At 40.2% G+C, this 26218-nt stretch overlaps 2 protein-coding genes across 8 annotated transcripts in view; one reads left to right on the top strand and one right to left on the bottom strand.

Moving 5' to 3' along the window:
- Positions 1 to 1707, bottom strand: part of TXNRD2 (thioredoxin reductase 2) — a 35116-nt gene extending 33409 nt beyond the window's left edge. The window contains exons 1-2 of one of the 2 annotated variants that reach the window (XM_065852018.2): positions 1611 to 1707; positions 507 to 572 (exon numbers count right to left, since the gene is read on the bottom strand). Coding sequence is in view for 1 of the 2 variants with exons in the window: in XM_065852016.2 (XP_065708088.1) it covers positions 507 to 572; positions 1595 to 1670 (142 nt within the window). In the remaining variant the exon portion in view is untranslated. Of the gene's footprint in view, positions 1 to 506; positions 573 to 1594 lie in introns of both variants that reach the window. The other variant, XM_065852016.2, reaches the window with a different exon arrangement.
- On the top strand, positions 430 to 25989 carry COMT (catechol-O-methyltransferase). 6 transcript variants are annotated; one of them, XM_065852025.2, is made up of 5 exons: positions 430 to 624; positions 18570 to 18852; positions 20660 to 20853; positions 22798 to 22929; positions 24666 to 25989. In XM_065852025.2, exons 2-5 carry the CDS (start codon positions 18570 to 18572, stop codon positions 24843 to 24845), a joined length of 789 nt encoding a protein of 262 aa, XP_065708097.1. In that variant the 5' UTR covers positions 430 to 624; the 3' UTR covers positions 24846 to 25989. The 6 variants fall into 6 exon arrangements, with proteins under 6 accessions (XP_065708097.1, XP_065708092.1, XP_065708094.1 ...); XM_065852020.2 differs by lacking the exon at positions 430 to 624 and adding an exon at positions 942 to 1035; XM_065852022.2 differs by lacking the exon at positions 430 to 624 and adding an exon at positions 1039 to 1107.
- Positions 25990 to 26218: the final 229 nt, after the last annotated feature.

The following is a 26218-nucleotide window of genomic DNA, read 5'->3' as shown; positions in this document are numbered from 1 at the left end:
GCACTTAATAGCCCAGACTAGAGTCTCCAGCTTCCACCGACCCTAAAAACGTTTTTTGACCCCAAATGAGATGTTTAAGAAGCTTGTGGTTGTTGGGAAAGTTGCACTGAGTTACAAAAGGGCAAGGTTCTCTACAGCAGTTTGTTTAAAACAGTCTGAAGTGACTGTTGTTTCAACACAGAAATAAGAAACAGTACAATTAAAAAAATACAGTATCTATGGAGGCATTCAGAGTATTTTACAATACGGTGAAATAAAAGCTTATGAGGTTTTCCCACGACAAAAGAAGAAATATTTTAAAAGGGAAAGCCACACAAAATGACTGTATCTAAGGATGTGAACCAATTTGCAGATTAACTGTATAGACTTGAGTTAATGATTAATGTGTAGGGATTGAAGTATATTATGTTTCTGAAAAAGCTTTAGCATTACCAGTAACACTTCTCTTAGTTTCCACAGACACTACTACTACTAAACCAAAACTTTTTGTGTTTATACATACCAACCTTCTTTTGCACAAGCAAGGCCTCCAGACCCTCCACCAATTACGAGAAGATCATACTCGTTCCTTCCTGTGAAGAGGACGTGCAAAACGGAAGAAAAGAAACAAATAAAACAGGAGAGGTATGTAAAAGTGTCAAAAGGTATGCTATTTTTTACAATTGATTACTGCTGATTTGGGTTTTCTTTACTACAGTACTGTGTTTTTTCAGTGTCCCAAAGCATTCTCCAAAAATTGTTAAGCTATCTAGTCAGTTTTGTGAAGGAAATACAGAAAATAAAGCAATCCAAAAGAAGTGAGGAAATGGATTAGATTTTTACACAGCATCCCAAGCGGCTCTTTCTGCATTATTAGACAGTTGTAACTGGGATCCGGTCACCTTGTTGGACTCGAAAAGCTTCAGGGATAATGCAGGCCTTGCGGGGGGGTGGTGGGGCGGTCAGACGGAAGCTGGTGCATTCTGCCACCTCAGGCTCCGAACAGCTAAGCCCAGCCTCCCAGAGCAGGTCTGACGTGGCAGGAGAAGCTCACAGGTGAGCAATACCTCACTTATTAGCACGGGTATCAGCTCAACCCCCGCTTTTGTGAGCAGTACAGTGCTTCAGGTAGGACAACCAAGGCCCACCATTGGGGTGGGGGACTTTTCCCGGCAGGCGGACTGGGAAGGCTGAAACCCCCCCGGTCGTTGCAATTACGCCTCGAGGAAAGGGTTGGGTGCCTCTCGGGCTACCCTAGTACAGGGGCACAGGCCTCGTCGGCTTCGCAGCCACCTGCGGCTCGGATCTCCCTCAGCAACACAGGGCCGAAGGATGGGCTCCGAGAGAGGCAGCAGGGCGGGGGAGGCTCCGATAGCCGTTAGGGACGACGGCAGGCCGGCACCCTGCCCGCCGCGGCCGCTGAGGGAGAAGAGTCGCGCCTCCGGGGAGAGCGGGAGTCTGCGGTCCCCTCAGGACTCGCACAGGTGAGGCACCCGCGGGCCTCTCCCCGCCGTGCGGGTGCCGGGAAAGGCTCGGGGGACCCTCTCCAGGCGCTCTCGGCGTCAGGAGGAGAGAACAGCCTCTTCTAGGCCCGAGCCCAGCGGGCACCCCGTACCTGAGAGGGCTCGTACCATACGGCGCAGCCCCGACTCTCCTAGGAGACGCTCCCGCCTCCGCCACAGCGCCGCCATGCTGTACGGCAAGGGGCCTCCACGCCCAGGCAGGACCCCTGCGAGGTGCCCGTGCAGCGCCTGAGCGGAGGGCGGCGACGCCGGGTCGGTGAGGGCGGCGGAGCGCTGTGAGGGCGGTGGGGTGGGGGGGATAGCGGCGCGCGGTGGCGCCTCGCGGGTGCGGGCACGAGGCCCGCCCTGAGCGCGAGGCTGAGGGGACCGGCCGCTTCCCGCCCGCAGAGCGCTCGGCCTGCGGCCGCACCTGCGGCTGCTGGAGCCGCTGCGGAGCAGCAGGAGGCCTGGTAAGAAGGCGATGACAGACTCTGGCGTTAGAGAAGCGCGTTTGCTTTAAAATCAGACGCATCGGAAGGGAAAAAAAACCCTTCACGTTACTTGACTGGCTTCCCCCCGAGTCGCTGCTGCACAAGGGGTTCAGGGAAAACCTTTTGGGACAGAAGAGAAACATGATGAATGCCCAGAACCTTTGCCGGTTTTCACAGCCCTGTTTTTCCCCCTCTGAAACCGCACATCCATTTGTAACAGATACAGTGAGAGGTGGGGTGTCACAGCCCCTTCCTCAGGTGGAGCATGGAGACTGAGAGTTAAAAACCTCTGAGAAGGCAGTTTGGATGAAGCTTCTCCCTTCACAGGGTATTATGGGCAACATGTGATAATACCATTTTGGGTTCCTGTGGCTAAGATAAATTCAACATTGAGAGCAAGCACAAGGGACTCGAATCCAAGAGAAGAGGCTTCCTCGACCACAATGGCGGGGCCAGGCCTGGGCCGCACAGGTCAGTGAATTAGACCAGCACAGACAGCTTTAACACTTTAGTTAACTGTGGTGGTGCAGAGATTCTGCACCTATTGGAGGAGCTCTGATGCTTCACAGCCTTTGGCAGCATCCCTGTGCCACGTGCCAGCTATCGATTAAACAAGGACCATGCTGCTGACCTGCTTCGGATGGGAATCGTGAGAGTTGTTAATGCTTGTTATGTATGTATACTGGCAGCCTAAGGTAAAAGGCCTCAAAGTTGGCATTGATCAAAAAAATACCACAGGGAACAAGTTCAGGCTGTTGGCCTGTACTGAAGCGCAGTAGTGACCCTGCCTGCTGCAGTGTGTAGTGAGTCATATCTGGTGAATACCATCGTAGCCAAATCAGGGTTTGGGACAAAGAATCAGCTGCTTTTTCTTGGGGAGAGGAAGCTGATGACAGAAAACGGTTTTAGGCAGTCATGGTTCAGGTGCCTCTGGAGCAAGGGCCTGGCTCACAAGGGGGCAGCATCCAACCATTTTGTTTCAGAAGCCATCAATCCACAGTGGAGGAGAAATTGCAGGAAGTTAAAATGCACAAAATAAAGTTTAACCAGTGTAACCCTAGCCCTAACTTTTTGCCCTACATTGATGATTGAAAATACATGAAACAGGAATTACTATCACTTCAGTAAATGGATGACAACTTGTTTAGTATCAGTGCTATTAAAAAAGGGCAAACCCCCTCCTCCTGCAGCACTAATCAATAAATCACTTGAAACACTCTTATCGACTGCAGCAGCAGTAAAAAGATGTGACTGGAACATACTAAGAGGCCTTTGAATTAAAGAAACCTCAAGCATATTCAGATACTAATCTTTTATGCTTTTCAGGGACATGCATGCCAAGTTGGTTTGGCTGTTAATTTTAGCTACTATCCTGAATTGAATCAAGCAGTGTTGAGTGTATACTCTTCACACAGCGTTTAGTTCAGATGCATATGATCAAGGGTAGAATTAAGTCTTCCAAAATCCAAAACAAGTTTAGCTTAAGAAATAGCCCTGCAGCATTATGGCATTTTGCTAATATGGAAACACCTTAAATATAGCAAAGCTGTTTGTTGGTATAAAACATTACCTTTAAACAGCACAGTGGCAATTTAGGAAAGAACTTATGATAAATTTGAAGTAATGCTTCTAAACTCTTTTAAGGATAAGATCTTGGCCAAGTGCCCCTTGTAACAGCCACATCATACACTGGCATTACTGATTGCTTTCATTATTTTAGAGCTGGGAGTCTAAGTGAACCACAGCCTATGCAGCAGTGGTGAGATTGTAGCTTCTTTCAGATGTTTGTGTGTTCTCAACACCTCAGCACACACCCTCTCTTTCCAATCTTGACAGTGAGTCAGTTCCTTTCCCTTGGCATCCTTCTTAAGTCATCTGGGAACTCCAACTATTCCCAGCTGCTGCCGTGCCCCTGGCAGGCAGTGTGAAGCTTGGGTGTCACCAGCCCTCTGGCTGTGTCTCACAGCTAAAGCACATGCAGTTCCACAGGTCAAGGCTTTCCCATCAGGACTGCCATTTTCAGCAGAAAGTACAAATTCCACGTTACACCGCTCTGCTTGTTCTTGCGTGTTCTCACAGGCTTGATCATTGAGACTGATACAGCCAAATATCAGTAAATATTTTAATTACTTTGTGATTAGCATTAAGATGTAATTAATTAATTAGTAATGCACATATTTTTAAAAATATATAAAATAAATATAATTTAGTTTCTTGTAAGAAAGCAAGTGTTAAGCCCTTTAGTGGCAAATACATTCTGGTATCAGGAAGCATTCACATGAAGCATTGTGCTTCTGCAGTGAAAATGTATCTTTTTTTCTTAACTTGGAATTAAAAAAAACTTGCTTACAAGATAGCTATCAGACTTCACATCATATTTCCACAGAACTTTGTCAGTTGTAGCTAGTCATATTTAAAGTAATAAATTAACTTGATACATTAGATGTGGTTTGGTTTATTTCCAGAAGGAAATGTTTATTCAATGCACTGTAAACAGTGTGAAAAGGGCAAAGGAAACACTACTGGAATACATTTCAGAAATGTATATAAATCTGTTCAACAAAAATAGGGGGTTTGTAAGGCATGAGTTTGTTCTATTAACAGACTTTCTCTTGAATTTATTGTAAGGGCAGCTTGGAATTCTGTACTTCTTATGAAATACCTTTTGTTACATTCATCAATGGCTTACTTGAATTCTTCCTTATGAAGACAACCAGGGCCAAATACCTTTTCTACCTAATGTTTTAGGAATTTTTACTTTTCAAACACATCTTCTCATCTTTCTTGTTTTCCTGGCATGTTTTTCTTCATGTCTTATGTTCTCTGTGGCTTGGCAGGGTGGGGAAAGAAGAGCAATGTCAGGTAGATACCATCTTTGGAAGTCAGCACGTTGTTTCTTTTTTAGTGGGTGGGGTGGGAAATGGATTATATCGGAGGCTGCATTTTGTGCCATGACCTAATTAACACTTCACAGGAGTGTCAGTGAACTGTAGTGGATCACTGGTTTAACTAAGAGGTCTCTGCAGTGAGGGAAGACTTTTTGGTGTCTTTGATTGTATTTTTTTTCTCCTTCTTGTTCCTCTGCTAGTGCGTAGCATATTGTCCTTAGCATTAAGGAGGAAGGAGAAGAGGAAAAAAACCCAAACATACGGAAGAAAGGTGTGTCAAATGGTGAATACAAAAGTGGAAATAGTGACATAGACGTTGGTAATTGAGAGCACCATATCCCGGAGCTACAAAAAGGACAGAATAAATGGCAGCAGGGGAGGGGTGGTTACAACTTCTTAGACTTTTTCTCAAAGCCAGGTAAAACCTCGTGAATCAAATTGCTAAATGTATGGATAGTATTCTAACGTGGGGGTTATGCTGACAATTGAGGATCCGTGTTTGAAGACACAGATCTTGGGTAAACAGAAGAATTTTTGCATCTTTTATTTGAGGCTTCATATCTGATCTGTGTAGCAAGAATTTTCCAATATTACTTTTTGATGGGCATTGTTTTGCCTTGGCATGAAGGAATCTGTGGCTGTTTGCTTACAATCAAACTCTGCTATATTTTTCTGCATTTTTGACATCTGCTTATAAGAGCTTTGACAAATCAAAAAAGTACTAATTTTGGTTTATGAGATCCAGGTAGTGGTCAGGTTTCCCTGTGAAATCTACAAAGTTTACAACATTTTGCTAAAATGGGATAAATATCATATCCCATTAGCTAATACTTTTTAATGTAAAATCTGACAATGTAGCTAAACCAACTACATTAGAAATGCTAAGAAAAATACACACATCACAGAATTACTCTAAATCAGTTAATAATTTAAATCCTATTTAAATACATAATTTTAAAAGAAAAAATGACCATTCTAATGTATGCTAAGTGCCCCAAGAGGACAACTTGCTACAAAGAATACATCCTTTACATCCTTCAGCTAACAGTCTTTCCTGTGCTGGAAAAATTTGGGCATAGGTTCATAAACCAAGAGAAATGGTTTCACTTTTCAGCTTTGTTGCTATTTCCTGCCTTGTTTGCCCTTTAAAAAAAATTACTATTTTCAGACATTTTTCTGAAACTGGGACTTGTTCAGAATTTAATCTGTGCCATTTTATTCCTTCCTTCCTTCCTTCACATAGAATTGTCTGTTCACAGTTTGTCCTAAACAACTAATTGATAGCAAGCGAGAGGAAACACAGCAGAAACAGATGAAGCTTCAAGTAACGCAAGTTCTTGACTTCATTCAAATGCTTTAACATATATTAGCAAAAAAAGTGAGAGGAGAAAATACAGCAATGTGGTAGACTGAACTGAGCTTCAAAGTTTTCATGAGCTGTTATAAAGTCTTTGAAAGCTGGAGTTTTTTTTCAGTCTACATGACAAGCTTTGAAGATGCATGGTAAACACAAAATAATCTGCTTGTATAATCTGTTAAATTTAAGAGTACAGCTTTGCTGGCCATCTTGTTTTTTGGCTGTTTCCTATTTTAAATATCTCCAGACAGTTTCCTGATTCATACATGAGTGGTGCTTCCTTTCTCCAAATTCCTCTTTTGCATGTTTCTCAGCAAGAGAAACTAGTTGGACTGTTTGAAACAGCAAATTCACATAAAAGAAAATCCTTCCTGCTATTCTGAAAATGCAAGCTCAAAAGAATTTTCTTCCACTCAGTATTTCACATGATCTGTGGGGTTTATGATAATGTGCTAGCTCTTCTGTCTCCTTTTGTTTAGGCTTTTAAAAACCAGTCTTTGGCCAGGATTATTAGAAGAAGGGAATGCCATTTGTTGTTATGCCAGGCATGGATTTACTAGGAAAGCTTTAGCTCCGTGCTATGCACAGCAAGTGGGGACGGCACTGACATGGTGCATCATGTGATGGCAGCTTACAGCCTTCATGTGAGACTGGGAGCTCTGTACATAAGCAAGTCTGCTCAAGTTTGTGCAGACAGATCTAAGCTTAACTCTGTCAACTGTCGGAGCGAGTCAGTCTGAACTAGCCAGTTATTCTGACCTACTGCCACTCATGTGATGTTGCTCCCAAGCTAAGACATCCTTGGTTTACATCTTCCCATAGATGTGCCAGATATCCTGACATTCTGCAATACCAAATCCATCTTTTAAGATTTTGTCCCCACAGGAAAATTGTATTACACCAATACATTTATTGTTCTCCACAGTTCTCTAACCTGGATGTGTTAATATCAGAATAAATTTTTACTATCTAGGCAGGAATAAATCCTGTGAACAGTATATAAATTTATGCACCCTGGAGTTTGTGGCATTGTTATTATGTTAGTAAAAACTTACAAAAATACAGCTATAGAGACCCTGTCTGGGGCAAAACAGTACATTAAAGAAAAGCATAAGCCAACATCTGACAGCCTTCCAAGAAACATCTCTTGGAGAAAAAATGATCCCATAATTACTTATTACTAGATTTTAACTTTCTGTTATCTTGGAAGCAACTTATGGACATTGTTGCACAGTTTGGGTGTTTAACTAACTGAACCTCTGGCTTTATCTAGTTTGCAGATATTGCCATTCACCGTTTTTACCTATGTGACCTAGACAACAGAAAGGGTTACTTTGCAGGCATAGCCTTTATCATACAAATAAACAGTTGTGGGCAGGCAGAAGGTAGTTTGCTCCTCCCATGCTTCTAGCCTGAACAATATAAAGTTAGAAGTTCTTTAGAAGTTTTGTCATGGGACACTGCTCAATCTGGTAAGTCTAGGCACTAATTTATCCTTACTAAGCAGAAGCTGATCTGATACCAGCTGTAGTTAACTGCCAGTACGTCTCCAAAGAATAGCTGTATGCTTACAGAATCAGATCAGTGCATAGAATAAGTTTTACTGTTTTAAGCTCTTTTCTCCACAGCCCAGCAGTAAAATAAATTATCAGTTTAAAATAAGCTGTGGGTGGCATTACATAATCTGTCATAGTTTCACAACCAGACAGGAAATTACTGTAAGTAAAGCTGGAGTGCAGTATTGCTTATTTCGTTCTTTGTTCAGCTTGATGTCTGGATTATAAAGAAATATTTGTTGAGCTAAAGCTCTGTTATACATGGAAGAGATACTTCAAAGTTATTCTGTATTGACATTGGGTACTGTGCCATATTGCAGGGTCTTAGTTTTGTTTGGAATTAATTACTAAACCCATTTTGAACTTCACCTACCTCTTTTCCCCCAATTATGTATTCAATTAATTCACTTAAAAATTTTATTCTTCTCTTGTCATGGTCTCAGGTAGTCCCTAATTCTTTCAAGGACCTCCCCCCTCATGTGACAAAGCCTGTTTTCAGTTCTTCAGCTCCTGTTTCTGCCACATTTGATACAAACCGTTTCTTTGAATATTTTAAAAGTTTCTAGGTTACAACTTCAAACATTTGCTGACTAGGTCTGAGTTTTGTAGTAAGAATACAGCAGAGAACTACTACCACAATGTGTTTGGTTTTTGGTTTTTCTTATTATTTTGTTTTATGGTGCAATTTAATTGCAGATTGATTATATTGTTTCCACCTCGAAGGAGACAAGCTAAACAGTCAAGCTGCGCACAAGGTTTATTAGAATAAGCCTCCTCTTTTATCTTAGAGCTGTTTGGAGCAGAATATTTTTCCAACTAGAAGCTATAGAAATTAAAATGTATTATTTATAATGTATAGATCGCACCTCCTTCTGTAGTGGCTGTTGAGCAATTTGTTATACGTACCTCTCCACCCTCCAGCAGCACTCTATATTTAACTCGCATGCCTAGGTCCTGTTTCTACAACTTCTGTGCTGGCTGTAGCATGCCACGTCTGAGCTGAAAAAAGAACTAAATCCCTTGGGCCAAATTCATTCCTGGAGTTGCTTGATTGAACACAGCGCATATACACTGAGCACAGATTTGGCTGATACCTGACTTAGTCAGCATTCACTGTGCTGTAACTAAGTAACAAGAACACTGTCATTAAGGGACTGATGAACAGCTTTCTCTAAGGTTATTAGAGCACTGAGCACCTTTAAGGAGTGCAGAAATCTGTGAAAGGAGGAGTTGGGGAAAAGGACACCGCTCCTTTTAGAGTCTGTAGCAGAACTGATAAGCTATTCCCGTGGTGTGGTCGAATGTGACTGAATACTGCAGGCTCTTGGACTTTTATTCTCTAAAATCCACATCAGAGCAGCACAGGAAAAGATCGGAGGGAACAGCTTCTGCTTTACTGAGAAAGGTACATATGTATATTTTCTTATTTCTCACAGTTGACATGATTTGTTATGTTAGATAATGTCAATATTTTAAACGGGTGAATATGAAAGAAGCCGTGTTTTCCATGTTCGGACTGGTATTCATTGTCAGGAAGCCAGTCCGTGGGCAGCAACAGCTTTCACAGAGGAAGTGTAGGACATGTTTGTGTGTAATGCATTTGTACTGTATTGTAAACCTTGACAGTTGAAAGAAGTGAGATGAGATAGCCCTGACTAAATTGAAAGTGTAATTTATGGCTATGAATGTGCTGGAATTTGGTACTCATTTGTATTCAAGAAAAAGCTGAATGCGAGTCAAGCTTCAGTTCAGTCATATTTGAATGAACAGCTGCTTTTATAAATGTGTTGTTGCAGCTATAGTTTATGGTGGTTTTCGTTCTCAAGAGGGAGTTCTGCTACAGCAAAATGTCTGTGAAGAACAGACAAAAAGCTAGTACTTTTGCTTTCTAGCCCTGTTGCTGCTTATAAAGTATCTTTCTGATGCCCTTTATGGTAATTCTTTACCATCTGTTCTTTATAAACAAACTTATATTTACCAATACTGTCAACCACATGTCATGTCGGTGGTCTCCATAAACAACCTTTACTTAATCTCTGCACTTAAGCTTACTTTTTTTCTGCTTACTCAGCCATGGACTCCTCTAAGAAAGCACTCCAATTCAGAATCTCATGGATTTGCACAGCACTGCAGTATTTAAATGCAAAAGAAAAATTTCCTGATTTACAGCTTTAGTTTGTTTCAGTGGAAAAAGAGTTTAACCACATTAATACTGCAAACAATTTACTTGTCACTCACGCTTAGCAATATTCCTTAGCAGTGTGCAGCTGGTATCAGATTTGTCTCTGCCAGTCCCACACTGTTGTCTTTCAGCATTCCTTCAGGATCACTGGAATTAGAACTGACTGGGAATTTTCTGAAAAAACATCATTCAGTTGTTGAAATCAGATCTTAATGTGTGTGGCTGTCCATACCAGTTTTTTAAAACTCTCTCAGGAGAGGTTTCTTACAAAGCAATTTCTAGCTAAAATAGAGACACTCTGTGCCCACTCCAGCTACTTTTCTGGGGAGGGCATTTGCTCAGGATTTGAGACCAAGGTGTCTTACCCTGCTTTATTGCATGCTGCCTCTTCCCACGCAGTGCTTTGGTTACCTGCTGTGCTGGGGTGGATCCCACCTTGCCTGGCCTGTTAGAGCTGTTCATTTCCATAGAAATAAGCCATCATTTTGGCAGTGATTTCCTTCCTACTCTTCAGATCCCTCAGTGGGTGTCCTCACTACCAAGTTTCAGTCGTGCACTCCCCCAGGTCTGAAGAGCAGCTAGTGGAGAGCAGAAAGCTGTGCTGACAGAGAGACAGATTTACACAGGATTAGCTGGTAGCCTTGGAAGCAGGGCAGGAGCACACAATGGGGATCTGGGACACTGAGGATTCACCCCTTGATCTTTGAGAGATATAGAGAGAATGTGAAATAGGTCTGTCACAGGTGATTACGCTGAGGACAACTAGCCATTTTTGTCTTTCCTCTTCCAGCTCTTTCTCCCTACCTCAATTTGGAGCAAGATCATTCAATAGGAGGTTGTTTTACCCCCTGGGGAACATGAAAATCTCAGAGGATAAATTTTTTTACAGACCAGCTCCTATTGTGCTGACAGGGTAGAGCACTTTGTACTCTTAGCAATCCGTTGAGGGGACAAGGTGGGATTTGTACAATTCAGCCAAGCTACAGCAACTGCTGTCTCAAACACTGGCACAGACAGTATGAATGTATCTAGAGTTCTGGTGTGGGAATAAGGACTGTCAGAAACAAATGCTTCCTAGGGGTACCTGAAAGGATCTTATTCCTGAAAAGTTGTCTTTGCTCAAGGCCCAGCAAAGTGCATGTCTTATCCTTGAAGAATCCTCTCACCCCAAACTCTGGCTGTTGTTTTACTAAGCCAGTCTGGGTCAGAACGCTACAAATCCACACTGACCTGCTTGTTGGATGGAGATGAGGCCTCTCTGTGTGGCCAATTTATCCTAAAGCCCTGCTCTTTTTTATGGGGCACATAGCGATTATATAAACCTTTTCCTTTGGGTGATAGCACTGAATACCACTTAGACAATGGCTACTGTGAAGAAAGTTTTAACTGGGTAGCAATTATCCTAATTGAAGTCTCTCTGGGGAGAATGGATTTAAACATCCTTATGAAGCTTTGTTGATGGGGGTCCCTAGTAGGCAATAGCCAGTTTTCTGTTCTTTTCCTTTCATTTAGTAAGAAGAAACCTGTATTTGCTTCCTTTCAACCTGAGAAGTGGGAAATAGAAAAAACAAAAGGTCAAGGAGGAAAAAAAAAAAAAAAGCAGGACTCTGCATTTATAAAAGTCTGAATTTTTGTAGTCATGGTAGTGGAGCTAAATCGTAGTAATTTGAAAAAAAACTAGGAATAAGGAAATTTAGACTTCATGCAAGAAGTACTTAGTGAAAAAGTCTGTTCAGCTTGTTTTTATGATGTCAATGGAAAATCTGAATGTCAAATTCCCAGACTGTTTCCGTTGAAACACAAGCTACTCACATTTGGCAATATGCTGATTATTCTTCACAGTGTTGCGCTCGTTTGAAAATACATAGACAAAAATGAACGAATAGGAGGTAAAAAGATAGGGGGTTTTGACCTTTAAAGTACTGAAATATGAAGCTGTTTAATTGTGTTGCCTACAGCAACAGGTTACAACATGTTTGCAGAAGTTAGTTTAGTCTTTCTGACCAAAATACTCTGCCTTTCTTGCTCTGGAAAAAGATAAAGAAAAGCAAAATGCCAGACCCTAGAGATTGCCTCATTCAAGACAGCATAAGACAAAGAGTCGGGAACTCCAGTCCCAGCTGTGGCGCAGCACAGATCTCTGGCCTAGTGCAGAGCAACAGACATTGTTAAGTGTATGCGTAGAAATGTGCTGACTCTTCTGCATTGTTTTTGCAATGCTTTTTCAAATAGTTAATATATCCTTACTAGTATTCAAATCCTCTATTCACTGTAGTGCATGAGATACTTAAAGGCATAATTTCAGCAAAGTTTTTAAAAAGTTTCAACTCAAACATTTTTAAACCTCTTCTAAAAACAGAAGTTACCCTTACCTCTTTCACACCTGTATGGGAGGGTTTAATCTGTTAATTTGTATGACCTTTGTAGAAAACATCTAGAAAATTGTTTGCATTATAACATTCTTCTCTCTGCAGACTTTTGGCAGCAGTGACTGCAGTGAGTTAGGCCCAGGTGTCCCCAGGCACTCTAGACCATTTCTGTTATACTCAATACTATCAGACTGATGGAGAGATTCTTTTGTGAAAAAAGCTTGAATGGTATAAATTTACCAAGCACTCCCCATTCACCAGGTTATGTGAGCTAATAAAGTCTCGATTAGATTCTAAACCCTTTAGCTCAGAATGCTAAAGTACTGTCTGGATGCTTGGAGACTCATAATAAACAACCAACCAACCAGTACTTGGCAGTTAGATTAAATGCATGAAAAGTTATAGCAAGATGGGATGTAATATCATCTTTCCTCAAAGGTCTGATTTGTCAGCAGGCTGAAATCACTTAAAGAAAGTGAAGCACTGTTTGTCTCCACATTTTCCCTGTTGTTCATAAACTCGGGAATAATAATGTCACGTAGGCATTTGTTGTCTTGGTCTTCCAGAATTGACCTCTTGAGTTAATGCAGATAAAATCACTTTGCCTTTCCTCAGGTGTTATCCACACATCCATAGTAGGGACTTTTCTGACAAAGATTAATTCAACTTTACAGCATCTTGAAAGTTAAAGAAGTAGCAGTGACTTTAACTTACTCTTGTGGTAACAAAAATGTAATCAAGACAGTTCACCCAAGATCAGATCAGAAAAATATTGCTCAAATAAGACTCAAACCTCAGTCTTCTAACTCAGAATCTCGAAGTTCACTCACATTCCAGTCCTGGAGAATAGTGGACTACTTTATATGCTGTGTTTGTAGAGAAGATTTTTTGTGATTATGTTTAGGACTTCGTTTTCAGTAGAAAGCAAAGCAATATCAGTTTATCCAAGCTAAAAACGTAATGAGAAGTTCTATAATTAGGCTTATAAAGATTCACCTTGATTAGAAAAATGTCCAACAGTTTTTAACCCCCCAAATAATTTTAAGTCATCTCTTGTTTTTGCACCTGTAGAAAAGAAGGTCTTGTTAATTACTTGTAATGTAATGAACTAAGTTTCACAATAGTGAAATAATAAAATCTGATACTTTTAAAATCCACTAAATGTGAAACTTGCTAAAGTGTATGTCCTTATTAAAACCCAGAACATTTGAAGGTACTTACATTCAACATGTTCATTTTTTTTCTCAGTAAATATAAGTTTTTAGAAGGAGGTTGTTTTGCAATCTGAGAGAAAGAGTAGCAATCAGTAGTTTAGATCAAATCTCCATACACCTTCCTCTAACAGTGTTATGAAAACTTACATACAATTTTTATGAAACACAGAAATATCTCAGTTACCTTAAAAAATTGATGTTACTAATTGCTCTAGTCCTTATTTTTTCACTTCAGAGAATTCTGAGATCACTTATTTTTTAACAATATTTGGGAAAATTTACCACAAGGACTGATACATAGAATTACTGAAAGATCCTTAGTGTAACCTTTGGTGAAATGGCTAGAGTTGCCTATACAAGAGGAACAGGATATATAATTTTGTGCTCCATCACATGGGCATTTTAATGTTTTTAGAAAAACTGGAGCTCATAGGGGATAGTGAATCCCCTAGCTTAAAAAACTATTGCCATAATAATAGATCCCCAAGTCTCTTCCAATCTCTTGGCTATTGCCATTACTTGGATATTTTATCTCCAAGGGCAGATAACTTTGCAGCAGGTTCCAACAGTTGGTGTTTGCTTCTCTCTTTGAAATTACCTTTTTAAATCTCTGTAAGCTGAAACAGAGGCACTCCCATCTAAATGCTGATTGTTTCATTATGGTTTGCATCAGGGGAAAACTGCTGAACTGCATTATCAAGTTATGATTTGGTCTTATGAAACCTGCCAAAATAAGTAAGATGAGATGCATAAGAAAATAACCCAGTGCTTTTGAAAGACTTGTCAGTAGTTTGACAGGCTTGGGCATGAAATTTTAATATGTTTTCTTTTAAACTCTGTCCTCTCAAAAACAGATTTAGTGATACATGTTATTCATTCCTTTCCATAATATTATCCCTCCAGTTTTCTCTTTATTCCCTTGCTCATTTTTTCATTTTGTCTACTATTTTCCACCTCAAATTTTACCTTTAAAGAGAAGGCTCACTTTATCATGGTGTTTCTAATGCACAGAAGAGGTTGCTGGGTATTTGGAACCTCAGTACACGCATTAAATAATAAGAGCAACTGCCTTGTAATAAGTAGTTATGAGAAACTTGACTGTGTGCAAGTTCAGTTTTATTACATATTTAATGAATCTCATGAATCCACATTAAAGCTAAAATTACAGTTGCATTTTCTAAAGCCGTCATCATATGACTGTCTCTTAGGTAGTGGTACTTTTAAATTGGTTGAATTATGCACTTAATTTTCATATCAAATGATTTCCAGCTAAGAATATGAAAGCAATTACCTATTTTGGTACATTTTTTTTTCCCCTTCTGGGTGCATGACCATCACCAATGCATCTTGCTCTTGGCAGTCTACTGCTATCACTAGATTTATTTTCACATCTAAGAAGACAGAAATTAAAAGATCGACAAATTTTGAAAAAGAAACTGTGTTTGGAAAAAAAAAAAAAAAGGAAAAGAAACAAGATATGTGTGCTTTGCTCCTTTTAAACGTTACCTTCTTTGGAAAGTGTTTTTCAGGATAATTGCCTCCTAAAGGAGCTCTGCTAAGAACAGCCCAGACTGCCAGTTTATGAAGGTGCTGGAGTGTTATACAGCAATAATGAAAATAAAAAAAAAAACAATAGTTGAAAAACTTTCCTTGATACAAGCAAAACTGAGTGAACTTGTCTAGGAATGGAAAAAAGCTGGCACGTGCTATATAAGGTGTTGCTACCTGTGAGCAACCTCTAAGGATCTGCGGAGGCACGTGTGGCAACATTTGTGTGGGACTCAGAGGTGCACAGATCTCACTGCAAGAAATGGATCCTTCTGAGCACTTCAGCATTGGTCAAGCTGAATTGCTTCCTTGCTTAAGTTTTAGATCTAAGACCATCCCCAAATCACACACTTTTGAGCTTGAATTTATAGGGGGTTTTTTGTCTTCTTGACAAATATGTTCCACAACGTGTGAACAAGCCAGTGCTAACAGTGACTCACCATCCTAGGTCTGAAGAGACACAAAGAAAAATGCAGATCAGTATTTTTGCCTTCAGATGCTGTGTCTCTGTTTTAAGAAATCTCACCAAATGGTCTCATATTCATACTGAGCAATAAAGGAGGAAAGCTGTTCCTCAAACATTACGCAACCTAGTTCTTCCTGCAGCTATCATCCATACTTGCTGTCCAACAGGTCTTTGAAGGGCAGCCCCAAACATGCTGGCAGAATCTTGTAGTGTCAAAGCAACAGTCTGTAGCAAGTTGTACTCAGAGGATTCCAAAGTATGTGTTGTAACCAGAGGATTATGTCTGGCAGTATGAAATAATTCTGAATGCCAACAGTCTTTAGTTCTAGAGGGGCCTGAATACAGTTGGATTGCCAAGTGAGTCACTGGTATGCAGGACTCACATGGTTTCCCTTGTCCAGAGGCAGGAAGCTTAGATACCTGCTGGCGTCAGTAAATGGTTTCTGGGCTCTATGCGTTCATTGCAGAATAATTATCTCTCAACTATGTCAGTAATCCAAATCTGTCAACTGTGACCACACAATCAACTAAGCCTGGAAAGCCAAGTGAAGACAAGCCAAGTGAAGCTAGAGAGAGATTTTTCTGTTATGCTAATGACATTTTCATAGTCCAGTCCAAGTTCTCAGTGGACAGGTAACGTGGAACATCTTCATACAGAAGAACTAGAAAGAGCAGAAGTCCCATCTGAAAAGTACAGAACAGTTGGGTCTGATCTGTAGAACTACTAGTGCATGGAAGGGAAGAAGAAAAATTGACATCCAGGCCTTCATGATCCTGTTGAGGTAATGAAGCAGTTTCTTATTAGCTAGGAAACAAAATCCAGAAAGTCCAAGAAGCAAGATTTTCACGTGCTATGATGCTCAAGAGCCCTGAAAGGAAATGTGTCAGGTCAGACTTTGCAAGGAAAGCATTAAAGCTTAAGTATTAACATTGGTGACTACTTAAAAGCAAAAGCAATAGACTTTTAACTGCTCCAAACAAATCATACTTGCTGTGCAACTAAGTGGATGGGTGAACAAAAATCAGCTGTATTGTAGGTTGAGCATATCTCCATGGAAACTGAGTCATCTTCTGAACTCAAAATGTGTTCTGCATGATGATTCAAAATTTAAAGCAGTGAGGTAGATTTTTCCTATGTGTAATGTGTATGTGCCAAGTCCCACCACAGAACGGAGGTCTGACCATCCATACAGTTAGGATTTTCCTGGGACAGTTTTGAGGGAAACAAAAAAGAAAGCGAAGCAAGAACAGCTAGGAAGAGATCTGGAGGAATATTTGGCTAATCATATAGCCCCTTTACCTCTGGTCTTGGGCAACTTAGGCAAAATTTTGCAGATGCCGTAGCTCCTGTTGGAGTAATAGTTTTGCTGAACTCCAGGTAAGTGGAAAATGCTTACAAATGTTCACCATTTTTGGCAAGCTGAAAGAGACTTAATAGAAACTGAAATCAGAAACTAGAAAGAATTGAGTATTATTTTCTTTAAAAATAACAGTTTAAAAACCAAGGCAACTCAAGCCAGCCTGCTGAACTAAGAAATTGGTTCTGAATCCTTTAGACCTGTGTTCAAATGCCTAATTAGACTTAACAAATTAACTTGGCATTCATTCATCCCAATACTAACTGGAGCATGTTCCAACCTGTGTTCTCCTCCCAGTGTGCAACTCTCAGCCCCCATGTGTGGGAAGCAGGGGTGGAAAAGTAGGGATGTTATGAGCTACATCATCAGAAATGAGGTGTGTTTTGAGTTGTACAAGAGGAGATTCACATGCAGAGAATCTGTGGGCAAATCACAACTGTTAGTTTGGCATCATCTCAAAGGCTAAATCAATTCCTTAATTTTAAGAACCCTTTCTTTATCAGATCTTTTATGCTGTGACTCCTGCATAGAAGTAAACACACCTCCTTGTATACTGGCTTGTCTGAAATCCATTTGAGTGGCTTTGATGGGATTTATTCCTTGAGCTGCACAGGGTGACATGCATCCCCATCTGCTGAGCTCTGTGTTCAGATACCTTAAACTCATAAACAGAAACACCACCCATGCTGCATATACATGGGCATCTACAGCTATGACATGAATTTCAGGGGGAGAACAGGCACAATCCCATCAGGTAGTTTGAGCTGGCCTGTGAGAGACGTACAATGTGCCCTTTTGTTACATCTCTTCAATTTCATGAGCCTGGGGTCTTCTCTGATTCAGGAACTCAGCTTTATGTTTTTTATAATCAATGAGAAGACATCCCTTCTTTATAAAAGGAAATGTATCTTTTGTTCTCAGATGCATCAGATTGATGACTCATATCAAAGGTTTCATAAGCAGGAAAAAAGCTACTCTCTTCTGTAAACCATTCCACCTGCCTGCCTTGGCTGCAGGCTCTGAAAAGAGGGAGGCAGGTGGAGTCCTACTGAACCATCAAGCACAGCTTCTCTGCAGAGCATGCAAAGAAGGCAGGTGCTTGCAAAGAGGTCTGCATGCAAGGTAGTAACTTGGGACCTGCAGACTGCTCTGAAACAGAACATTACCTGACAGTGCCCAGTTTCTGTTGATACTGTGCTCAAAATTAAAGGGGGAGATGTAGCATATTTTCATATCAGTGCTGGCTTAGAAGTTTCCTAGTGTTCAAACAGTAGGAGTGGGATCACATGCAGGCTCTGACTTAAGAATTTTAATCATTTGAAAAATGGTTAGAACAGCTTTGATGCTGAGAGGCTCCTTGTGCAGTGGCCCGCTTGGAGCCAGGAGGGAGCAGCTGTGTGGGGGAAGGGACCAGAGCATTAAAGAAAGCTACTTGTTGACTGCCTGTAAAATTTGCTTTTAAAGGGCGTGCCACAGAGCACCATCCATTACCAAGTGACACAGAGTCATTTTCAGCTACTCTGGACAGTATAATAATTAAACTCTGTGTGTTCTTGTTCAGTATGGTTGGTTGTGGGTTAGTCAGCTTAATATTTACGAAAAAAGAAAGCTCTCTCCCATGCCACCTTAACCCTGGGCTGTTTTTCTCTTTCCTTCCAGATGCTGGAGAGCTCTTCAGTCCTTTTGTTCATTGTCTTTGTCCTGATTTTTGTTTTGCTGCTCTTTGCGGTGCTCATCAGGAAAAACGCTGCTGCTGCCCTTATCTGGCATGAAATAATCCGGGAAAAAATAACCAATTTCATCATGAATCAGAGCAAAGAACAGAGGATTTTAGATTTCGTGCTGCAGAATGCAGTCCGAGGAGACCCCCGTAGCGTGGTGGACGCTATAGATAAGTACTGCACCCAGAAAGAGTGGGCCATGAACGTGGGCAGTGAGAAAGGTAATTGCAGCAGGGATCAGCACCTGACAGATCCTTCAAGACTAGCCAAGTATAGGACATCTTATTATATTCACATGGTAACTTCCTTCTACTGCTGCAAAAAACCCACAACAGCATTGGAGTCAGCAGAGTAATTCTGTAAACAGTAATGCATGCTTGTGCAGATGGCTTTGAGGAGGGGTATCCAGTGAGTAATCCAGGAAGTCATAGGACCAAATCTGGGTTCGTATGTTGTGTACATTGCAAGTGTGTAAGCAGAGGGTGACAACTTACGGGAAAAATCTAGGATTTTGTTATACCTCAGTTCCTATAAAAGGATGGCCTTAGGGCATAATTCATTATGCCATATACCTTCAGATCCTTAACAAAAAAATAGTAAATTGAAAAAAAAAGTCTTTTGAACTGTATGAATTTTGTATATGCAAACATAAGGTATAAGTTACTGTTGAAGGGAGAAATCCTACTCATGTAATACACAAAAGCAGCTATCAGACACTGTTGCTACTTAGTGAATAAATCATCTTGTTCTTGTGTCCTAAAGGAAAATATTTGAACAACACATTTTTTTCTTAGCTGCAAGAAAGTTACAATCTTTTTAAAAAAACTGTAACAGCAAAATGTTAACATGTTCCCCTGTGAATTAGACACAAAAGTACCTCTTGCTGGGAAATTGCAGGGGAAATTTTTGTAGTCTGGGATTAACGTAGCTAATAAAATACAACTGTAAGCATTGTAATAAAAATGCTTCTCTCTCAGGGGTACATTTTGTGAAACTTGTTCCTCTGCATACCAGGGTGGGGTGCTTAGGGCAACAGAACAGTAGGTGATGGCTCAGGAGGAATTCTTAGAGCTCTAAAATTTGATCATTTGGGGTTATATTCTTAAAAAATTACTCTAGTTTTACTTTGACAAGATGACCTTTCCTCAGATAAGAGCCACCGAAGTGAATGCATTTTTAGTTCCTAAGATGTTGAAAGTGACCACATGATCTTAAGATACAAGCATCATTATCACACTATGCGCAAACACATGACACCCAGGAAAATATAAAATAATTTTATATATATATATATATATATGTACACTGAAAAATTCCATGGCTCGGAGTAAAATCCCTTCAAACACTTTTTCAGATTAGTTATCTAATTTCTGTCTGTACAAGTAAGAGGACACAGTTTTCTCACAAATAAATCCCTTTTTTCAGAAGAACTGAATATAGTGCACTGTCACTTCTTTTTGGGAACTTTTTTTGTTGTTAAGAAGTGACTAATGTTTTCCATCCCACAGATTCATCTAGCGGATCCAAATATTTCGCAATTTTATAACTAGGCTTTTCTTTTTCCCTTTAAAAACAAGTAGCTGGAATGAGAATTTTTGTATCAGACTGTTGCAGGTAATGTTTGCAACAAATATGAGCATTTGAAACTCAGGAATTATATATTTCATGAATATGGCCAGTTTTTGCAATAAGTTCTTGGAAAAACTGCTGCCTTTTCCCCCTGTAATACTATAAACATTTTAGTTAACCAGGGACTGTCTTACTTTAAAATGTTTATATTGTGAAACTGAGTACGACTTTTTTAGTTGAAATTTTGCAGCTTGAAACTTAAAATATCCATGATCAACTTGATCACAGATAAGCCAATTTGCAGATTAAACAGTACAGAATTTGACATCGACCCTTAATTTTTTAATGTTCTGAGCAACTGAGTATAGGGACTTGATGAGTTTCTTGCCACTTACTTGCTCTTCTGCATGTGAACTGGTTTGTTTTTGTCAAAAGTTAACCTATTTCCATTTTATTCAGGTATAATTCTAGACAAAACAGTGGAAGAGGTCAATCCATCAGTTGCACTGGAGCTGGGAACATACTGTGGCTACTCAGCAGTTAGGATTGCTCGGCTGCTGAAGCCAGGAGCTCGTCTTCTCACTGTGGAGTTCAATCCAGAATTTGCTGCTGTAGCTAAACAGACGATTGAGTTTGCTGGAGTACAAGATAAGGTAACTACAGTTTGTCTCTGGTTGGTATGAGGAAGTGATACATGGAGAGTAGAACTTTATCCATAGAAACAGCAATAATAGGTCTAAATTTGTTTTTTACTTGTCAAGCAAATATGACACCCTAAGTGCTTGGGAATATGTAGAGTTTAACTGTCAGGCTTGATAGCAGGGAAAAGTTACCAGTATCCATGCAGAGGACCGAGGTAGTCTGCTCTTTTGTGAGCTAAATTTCTTAGCATCAGTCAGAGGTCCAAGTATGATGCCGACCCAGCTCAGAGTCAGGGTAGAGTTTGAGGCTTGTCGAGATGAGTGTGTGTGACCAAAACAATCAGGGCTGTTATCCAAAGTTCTTTGCAGTGTGAGTCAGGGTGAAGATTCAGAGGGGCAAGACCAGAAACAATCATACACATCTGTATCTCCTTAACATTTTGAAAGCATTTAGAGTTCATCTTCCAGTTTGGTCTCTTCACTATTCACTGGTTAGTACAGGAAACAGGCCATTTGCTGAGAGCTATTTTCAAAACCCACAGTGAGTATAAGAATGAGACAGGCCTGGAGGGAGGCTCCAAAGTCAGTTATTTCACTTACAGTCACAGGACGTCAGGGCACACGGTCTTTTTCATAAAATTACTAACAACTATTGCAAATCTGGTTAGATTTACTGCCATTACCGAACTGCAAGACTGCCCCACAGATTCCTCCTGATAATCACAAGCCTTTCTGTAATTTCCGTCCAACATTTAGTCATAGGAGTTTTGTAGAGTTTTTTTTTTGTACTCACAGTCCATATTAATTTAACTAGCTCCATGCCTAGTTACAGTCCCTCATCTCTCACAGCAGTACAGCTGAGAATCCCACTATGTTGCCCCCCAAAAGCCAGACCAGATTATTGTTTTTCTCTATATAAACTAAAAGGTTTAAATCAGTGCTAAGGCAGAGTACAACAGACAACTGAACCATACTCTGATTTGTTACAAAAGCTCACAAGAAGCAGTTTCATTATGTGCAATGGACTTTAGATGAGATGTACTTACCCAAATCTAGTTGGTCACAATATATATACCTAAATTTTATGCAATCTGAGCTGTCTTGGCACTCTGTACAGTTGGTTGAGATGCAGGTATTTCCAGTCTATAATCCATCTCAGCCCACAGCAGACATCTACAGCAGGTCAGGGGAGTCATGCCTGAGAAGTGCCTGTCTATTCAACTAGACAACTCACTGCAACATAGATTATAAAATTAGAGGAAATAAATCCCACCATGAGTTCCAATTTTTTTCTTAACTTCTTGAAGAGAACCTGAAGTACTAGTGACATCTAATATTGCATTTTTTACATTTGATGTAATCTTCTGATCATCTATCAGTCATAAACCAGATTTCCTCTACCTTTTTTCCTCCATTCACAGTATATAGCACTTGCTTAATGAATCAATATGCAGCAGTTTCTTTCAGTTTAACACTACTTATGCCAATAAACCTGTGAGGAAGATGTAATAGACACTGTCCTGTCTCCTCCCTCTGCTGGCCATGTTGATTTTACACAGTGTATCCTCCAGCTTTATATTACGCAAAAAATGTTCGCTGTATTTTCTGCTTCCCTTGGACTAAAAGATACAACTGAGATAAAAAGTACTGTTTTCAACAGGAGATTGGCATGTTTCCAGTAAAGAACCACATTATCCAACAGAAACAACAGGTCACTTTTTCTGCTTTAAAAAAACCAACCAAACAAAACCACCCATACCCATATTCTGGAACATAGCTGAGTTGTTTTATCAAAAAGAAAAAACATACATTTGATTTAACTCTATGAAATAATTCAGCTGACGCAATATTGAGTTATGAACAGGATCGCTGAAGTCTGGCCACAATTTAAAATGAGCTAGAGGTATGTGCTTTTTCTTAATGGTTCACAATTCATCAGGTGGACTTGCATTTCAGGTAAAAATCCTAGAAGGCCCATCAGAGGAGATTATCCCCCAGCTGAAGAAAAAATATGAAGTGGATACTCTGGATTTTGTCTTCCTGGATCACTGGAAAGACAGATACACACCAGACACCATCTTGATTCAGGTCAGTTTGCACAATTCCGGTCTTAAAAGTAAAGTAGCAAATGCCTTGATGTCTGTGAGGCCTATGGTCTCTATGAAGGAGCTCATTCTCTGTAAAATGAAGAAAGGAGGCCAAAATAGCCACCAACCACTTCCTGACCCTTGCTTGAGGACTACAACATAATTTTCTCACCTGGCCTTCCCTGTTTTTTTAATTTTGGCCCTGTCCTGTCCTGATAGCTGTTTGAAAAGGAAATTTGTTTGTGGTTGTGAACAGCCGGTACTGGATTTACACAGAAGTAGCTGAAGAAAATGTTCTCTCCCTACAGCTATGTTGCACCCAGAGAATGTTTTCTTTTAAACTGGCTGTGTAAGGATGACCGAGCTCTTTTCACTGGAAAAGATAGTACATCCTTATCAGAGCTTAACCTTCGCAACACAGCCAAGACAAACAGGTAGTTTAGTTCCATCTTAGTGGTCAGCCTAATGCAACTGTGTCACAAAGTTGCTTTGCTTAGAAAAACCTTATGAAATTAAGAGAAGAAAGATGAAGAAAAGATCTCCATATTATCTCAGATGTTACAAATCCTCTAACATGCAATTTTGGCATGTATTGCGATATGAATAGCAAAAATGAAATATGAATATAAAATGTTTGGATTAAATATATATTGAAAGTGGCCCAGACAGCATTCCTTTTCATGCACGTCTGGAAACGCCTGACACAAAGAGCATCAGAAATCCTGCTGACCAGCGGAAAGTACAGCATGTTGTCACTTACAGGCTTCTATAATCTGCATGACAGACCAGAGGATATTTGCCACATCTCTAAAATTCCTTCTTCTGTGCTGACTGGTGTTCAGTCACCAGAGGCAAGAGCAGTAAGCAGCACACTCTTCAGCAGGACTTCTCTAACAGACTGGGAGCGACAAAAACCACCCCATGTTTTTGGATATAATTGCTGTCTGTAGCCACAGGATAACCACCAGCCTGATTATCTACAGACTGTTTTTTAACAGCCGGTAAGCTCAGATAAAGCAACTTCTACTAGACAAAAATACCAATAAAAACTAGTTTTGTAGGCTTACAGAGGATAAACATTGCATTTGAAGTGAATATTGCAAGTTCATTATGCGTTGTGGAAATTTGTCAGTGATCTTCATTGTGCACAAACCCTGCTTCATACTCAGCTCCTGAACAAAGTGGCAGAAAGTTGTACAAGATGGAAGGAAAACAAGTGCAGAATATCTCTTTTATTCATTTAGTGGTTTTGGAGTTTGACTGAGACTGGCCGAAGCAGACTGGTACATGCCAGTTTCTCAGATGACCTTAAGAGCTACTAGAACATTTTAATGCTGTATTAAAAAAAAAATAATTCAAGCATTAGGCATGAGAGTCAAAAAGAAAACCATCTTACTGATCATGTAGACATAGTTGGAAACAATTTGAGCAGCAAACTGCACACCTCTACTGCATCTGATTTGCTGTTTCAGAACCTGAATTGACCCAACGTATTATCAGCATCTCTAATGGTCTACTGATAGTGTTAACAGAAAAAAAACCAGCATATTAAACATGACCACAAAGGATCAGAGAGTTACTAAGCTTCTCCCATGTCTTTTCTTCCCTCCAAACCCATAGTACAGTGGAGGTTTTGGATGCAGGCACTTGCATATGATGTGATTAATATGAAAGCGCATTACATTCAAGCCAATGTCTGCTTAACATCCACCATGAAGCAATTTCTCTTCTTTCTAGGAATGCAACTTGCTGAGAAAGGGCTCAGTTCTTCTGGCTGACAATGTCATCATCCCAGGAGCTCCAGAATTCCTTAAATATATCCGCAACAACCCCCGCTTCCAATGCACTAACTACCCATCTCATCTGGAATACATGAAAGCGGAGGATGCTATGGAAAAGGCAGTGTTTTTGGGATAAGGAGAGCCATTAATACTCAGTCTTTGTTTCAAATGATGTAAACACAACTGCACGTTAACTTGTCCATGATTTACATTTTTTTTTTGTTTCATGTGTGTGGTTTTTTTTTAATTTTGTAATTTGGAGCCTGTTAATTAAAGCAAGTGCTAGTGGAGATCATTTTAGAGCAGATGGAAACCAAGATCGGAAGTAAGTAGAGTAACTGCTCAAAAGTCTACTCCATTGTTTCACATAATTCAGCAAACCGAAGGTGCTGCACATTGCCTTGCCCAGCACATAATTGAACAACACAGTCTGTTACTTTGAGCTCAAAACTGAACAACCACAGTTTGGGCTTAAGGTGGGGTGGAGAAAGTCGCTGCAACTTCTGAAGGCTTGTGCCCTCAAGCTAAACAGATTAATCATTATCAAGAGTGGAAAAAAGCATGCATGTTGCAAGAAAAGACCATTTCAGGAGCCCCGATTTTGCTAAATTACTAGCATGCCACTTTATGCAGTGAAGGCTCCTCTTGCGATATCAGATACAATTTTGCGTAGTTACTGCAAAAGTTAATCATCTCTATGCTAGAGAAGAGGGCATGCACTGAAAGAAGACAGACACAGCAGCGCTGAGAAAATAAAACAGAATTTTGCTGAAGACAAATACAATTATTAATTTGCCCATGTAGAGGCAGGGAAATCTGAAGTAGTAAACAGATTAAAATAAACACAGTAACAGCTAACAAAAGGAGGCAGCTCTTTCCAAAAGAACACCAAAACTACATTATATCAGAGATTTTGAGAAAATGCTGCTTATCACCTTACATTTACTATCCCCTCATTATAACATGTATACATAGTGTGTGCTTTTTAGGGACAGTGCAAGCTGCTTACTCTGAAGTGCTGTGTATATTTAAGATGCTGTATAGAAATAAGGACCAGAGAGAATGGGTTTTACCAGGGGGGCCTGCACACCCTGGTTAACCTCGGTGTTATTAACACTGTATGAATAGAGAGGGCTTTCACTGAGAAGATACAAAGCCAAATCTGAAGTCTCTAACTCACCTGACCAATGCAAAAATCCTCTGGCATTTCCTGGCATATCCTGCTGTGATTATATAATGAGACAATGGTCGTATTTATAAATAAAAACTAAAAAACAATAGAGCAGGCATGTGACTTCCTTTGTTTCCCGTGAATTCCGCACTGCACTTGGGATTTGCAGCCTTGGAAGAGCCACAGAAAAATCCAACAGCTGAAAATCAGAGTGAAAATCAGAGAGAACCATTCTAATCCTTCCCATGATGGATTCTTTCAGACCCGTTAGGAGCTTCTTCCTTTTATGGCCCATCTCACTGAAGTGGAATGTACCCCGGCCTGTGTGCTACAGCAAA

This window comes from Patagioenas fasciata, chromosome 17 (genome assembly GCF_037038585.1).
Source record: "Patagioenas fasciata isolate bPatFas1 chromosome 17, bPatFas1.hap1, whole genome shotgun sequence".
In the NCBI taxonomy this organism is placed as follows: Eukaryota; Metazoa; Chordata; class Aves; order Columbiformes; family Columbidae; genus Patagioenas; species Patagioenas fasciata.
Note: the sequence above shows the minus strand (reverse complement) of the source record. Positions and strands in the feature narration are given on the sequence as shown.

Excerpts from the sequence above, each read along its gene's own strand:
- COMT (XM_065852025.2), top strand. The coding sequence starts at position 18,570 with ATGCTGGAGAGCTCTTCAGTCCTTTTGTTCATTGTCTTTGTCCTGATT. Across the intron at positions 18,853-20,659 it reads GAACGTGGGCAGTGAGAAAG|GTATAATTCTAGACAAAACA; the intron begins GTAATTGCAGCA and ends CATTTTATTCAG. Across the intron at positions 20,854-22,797 it reads TTGCTGGAGTACAAGATAAG|GTAAAAATCCTAGAAGGCCC; the intron begins GTAACTACAGTT and ends CTTGCATTTCAG.